This window comes from Megalobrama amblycephala, linkage group LG16, assembly GCF_018812025.1.
Source record: "Megalobrama amblycephala isolate DHTTF-2021 linkage group LG16, ASM1881202v1, whole genome shotgun sequence".
Taxonomy (NCBI): domain Eukaryota; kingdom Metazoa; phylum Chordata; class Actinopteri; order Cypriniformes; family Xenocyprididae; genus Megalobrama; species Megalobrama amblycephala.
In genome coordinates, this window is record NC_063059.1 from 5,581,247 (window position 1) to 5,585,401 (window position 4,155).

General features: G+C 30.6%; 1 protein-coding gene across 1 annotated transcript; it reads left to right on the forward strand.

Annotated features, from left to right (window-relative positions):
* The first annotated feature begins 1,608 nt into the window (after positions 1-1,608).
* LOC125248911 (olfactory receptor 1-like) lies at positions 1,609-3,767 on the forward strand. Its single transcript, XM_048161071.1, has one exon. The coding sequence runs from the start codon at positions 1,862-1,864 to the stop codon at positions 2,813-2,815; it is 954 nt and encodes a 317-aa protein (XP_048017028.1). The 5' UTR covers positions 1,609-1,861; the 3' UTR covers positions 2,816-3,767.
* The last annotated feature ends 388 nt before the right edge of the window (positions 3,768-4,155 follow it).

A 4,155-nucleotide genomic window follows, 5' to 3' on the forward strand; every position in this document is an offset into this window, starting at 1 on the left:
CAGCAACCCTATCTTTTTCCCCCTTTTTTGTATTTCCTTCCCTCCCTCTCCCCCCTCTCTCTTTTCCTTGCTCTCCTTCTTTCTATTTCCACCTCCTTCACTGTAATGTACTACTAGCACATAGAACATCCCTTCAACACAGAAATCTCACTCACATACATGCACACACGGCCATGAACACACTCTTTTTCTCACACACATACACACACATATGGACACTCAGTCCTGTTACCCAGTGTTCATTCCTGTTACAAAGTGCTCAGTCCTGTTACTAAATTTATTTATTTTTCTAGAAAAATAAAGTTAAACCACTGTTTTTATCAGTTGTGTCTGATCCATCATTTACACAATTGTTAAATAAATTAAATTATTTAAAAACATATAAACTTGAGGCGTTTGTCTTCTTTTAAATGAGAAAATTGTTTTGCGTTTTTTATTAAATTACATCTTGCCTTATAATAAAGTGATTTTTTTGTCACAAATATCAGTTATTTGAACACATAATCAACCATTTCTTCAAAATAAACACTTTCTTGAGGTGAATACAAAGGAATTAACTCACATGCTTTTAAACATGATTTTTAAATGGCACGTGAGTTTTGGTAACAGGACTGAGAAAACATGCATCCATCTTCTGCGTTGAAACCTTGTAAAAAATTAAATAAAATTGCCTGAGATTGACCAATACACATTTTGAAAAGTTAAAAATGTGTAGTATTAGATTCAGTGTTGAAAAAAGATGAAAAATAATATTTAATTTTGAAGAGTTACAACAAGCAAATGGCACCCATTCGGTGGAATGGCCCTTCTAACATTTTTGTTTGTTTCTTTGTTTGTTTTTGGGTCAAATCTAAACGCTTTATTCAATAGTAAGCATTAAGCATACTATTTTCATTATGTAACTCTTGGTTAAGTCACAGTAATGTCAAATAACAACAATGAAAATTAATTTAAACCATACAAAATCATTAAATAAGTAATTTAATTAAAATTATTTGAAGATGAGTTAGATTATTTTCATTGCATTTGTTTTTTACAACAGTTTTTATGAGCTAGTTAAGATAAGGTAAAATAAATAATGTAAAATAAATCAAGTTTTTAAAATATTGTGCTAATTCTAAAATGGCATAGAAATAACATATAATATTATATAAACTAAACAAAAATCATATAGATAGTATAAATATATTGTCAATATATTTATTTAATATGGACATTTTATATATGTTATAAACATATATTGGCATATATAAATTAAACATATCTGTGACATATGTCATAACATATAATATTATATAAACAAAAATCATATAGATAGTATAAATATATGTCAATATATTTATTTAATATGGACATTTTATATATGTTATAAACATATATCAACATATATCTAGAGATATGTATATATGTGATAGCAATATATTGTCATATATTTTGCATATATGACAATGTCACTTGCAATATAGGGACATATATGTCATATATTACATTTCCTTATGGGTACAAGTATTACATCATTGTGTTGTCTGAAAGCTCTCAAGAGACGAATAAGAAGATATATTTGGACTCGATGATGCAGGTGTCTAATGATCTTTGCGACATGAGAGAATAAGGACAAGCATTTATAATGGACTAATATAATTCAAAGCAGCTCACAAGCGTTCAGACGCTGTCATTGTTTGCTCTGGCTCTAAAACTTTAAGATTATTTAGACAAGTCTGTGATACAGAAAGTTTACATAATATATTTTCAACATTTGAAAATAGATATTAAAAGTGTGAGATTAGTAAAGTCCATATTTTGGTTATTTCTTCATACTTTATATTTTCAGCCTGTGCAAAACAACAAATGCTAAAATGCCATGAGTTTATCCCAGAATATCTCGATTGTTCATCCAGAACACTTTTTCATCACTGGGCTTACAGATTCACCGTACAGCACTTATTTCTATATATTCTTATTTATCATATATTTTATTTCTATAATTGGGAACTCAATAGTCATTCTCATTATAGCTCTTCACCGGAGCCTGCACAGTCCAATGTACATTGGTGTGTTTAACTTGGCCTTGGCAGATATTGGTGAAACTAATGCACTGATCCCTAACATAATGAAGATTTTTTTTTTTGACTCACAGTACATCTCATATAATGCTTGTTTGGCAAGCATGTTTTTTGTGAACTTCTTTATTACTGTGCAGACTTACACTCTTGTTGTTCTGGCATTTGATCGTTTCATTGCAATCTGTTTGCCACTAAGATATAATGCCATAGTGAATAATAAGTTCATGGCTATAGTGTTTTCAGTAATATGGGCATTTAACACCTTTATGAACACAATTTCAACATCTCTGATAACCAGACTTTCATTCTGTAAATCCAACGTGTTAGAGAGTTGGTATTGTGACTATGGAAGATTGATGAGGATACCATGCAATGACAGTAGCATTAATATGTTTATGGCATATGTCATTCAAGCTTTTTTCCTTGTAGCACCACCGTTCATTATAGTCCTGTCATATCTGGGCATTTTTATTGCTTTATGTAAAATTACATCTTGGGAAGGACGTTTTAAAGCACTGAAGACCTGTGTTTCTCACCTTTTGGTAGTTGGATCATTCTTTCTTCCCATAATATGCAATATGATTGCTGCACCTTCTATCAATGCCAGGATCATCAGCGGATCTCTTTCATTTGCTCTTCCACCAATGCTAAATCCCATCATTTATGTTTTAAACACAGCTAAAATCAAAGACTTAATCCGAAAAGTGTTTAACAACAGATCTGCACCAATTAGAGCAAACATTTCAAAATGACTGTAATGATCGTCTTTGTGTTCTTCAATCACTATGGACTAAATTATCTAAAATTACAACTATATGTACTTCTTAAATATTTTTAGATCCATAATGTGAAAATAAAAGTGTACAAGCAGAAAATAAATTCAGTGTGCTTGATGTAGAGTGGACACATTAGATGTGCGTGTTGGTTATCAGCAGTGAAATGTATTTTTTTATTTATGAATGAATCCATCTGATTTCAAGTGTTTGTCGTGTATGTGTTTGTTCTTAGTTACTGACCCCAAGACAAAACAAATTGAAAAGGCAAAATATTTAAGCAAGCAATTTGAATTATTTTATTGTTAAAATTTCTGTCAGGAATAACAATAATACCAAAGTGCAGGTTTGATAAAGATAATGTTTTAATAACAGTTAATGAATACAATGAACAACAGCAAAAACATGGCAAAGATGATGGTAATAAAAACAGAAGAGGCAGATGTGGACAGCAATGCTTCAATGTTCAGTATATACTATAATCATTAAAGAAACAGGCTTGCATGTAAAAACTGTTGCCGGGAGAAGGAAAGTGAAGGAATAAAGCAGACACCCGTGGCACAATAAGGAGACTTTTTTTTTTTTTTTTTTTTTGCAAATATGTCAAGTTATGGGTAACATCTTAATAATACAGTGATAAAGTACTTACAAGTCATTTGCAAACTATTTATAGTTAATTTATAGTAGTCTATTCATGGTAATATATTAATAGGCTGTATACTAGTTCTTAACCCTTGTGCTGTGTTGAAAACCAAAGGTTAAGGCTCAAAGAAACACTACAGAAAAACTAACATTAAATAATAAAAGCAGAAACAAATAGCAATAACAATAACAGTGTCTCTGAAATGGTCAGTAATATCAGTGTGTAATGAAGGCTGCATGGCTGAATAAAGTGTTGAAGTGTAAATGTGAAAATAATTAAAAATACAAAGCAAACACCAAGTCCAAAACCCGAGTCCTCAGTTGACTCAGTTGAAGGGCTCTTTTAAAGGAGCGTCTAACCCAGGACTGGTGTCTCCAAATGACAGTCAATTGAAGTAATTCACAAATTGAACTGTGTTTCCAAAAACAGACATTAGGGGTCGTCACAATCACCAAATGATTCAATCTTTTTTTCAACTTGTTTTCTTTCATTTAGGACTGGTTTTGTATTTCTTTTTGCATCTGATTAATCGTAGGCCTCATTTATCTGAAATTATGCACCTAATTTAAGTGAAAAAAACAAACAAAAAAAACAATATTTATGAATAATTTCACTATTAAAAAAAAAAAAGAAAATCCACAATATTAAAGAAAATATGGAGAAAATTTGCACTGTT

Excerpts from the sequence above, each read along its gene's own strand:
- LOC125248911 (XM_048161071.1), top strand. The coding sequence starts at position 1,862 with ATGAGTTTATCCCAGAATATCTCGATTGTTCATCCAGAACACTTTTTC.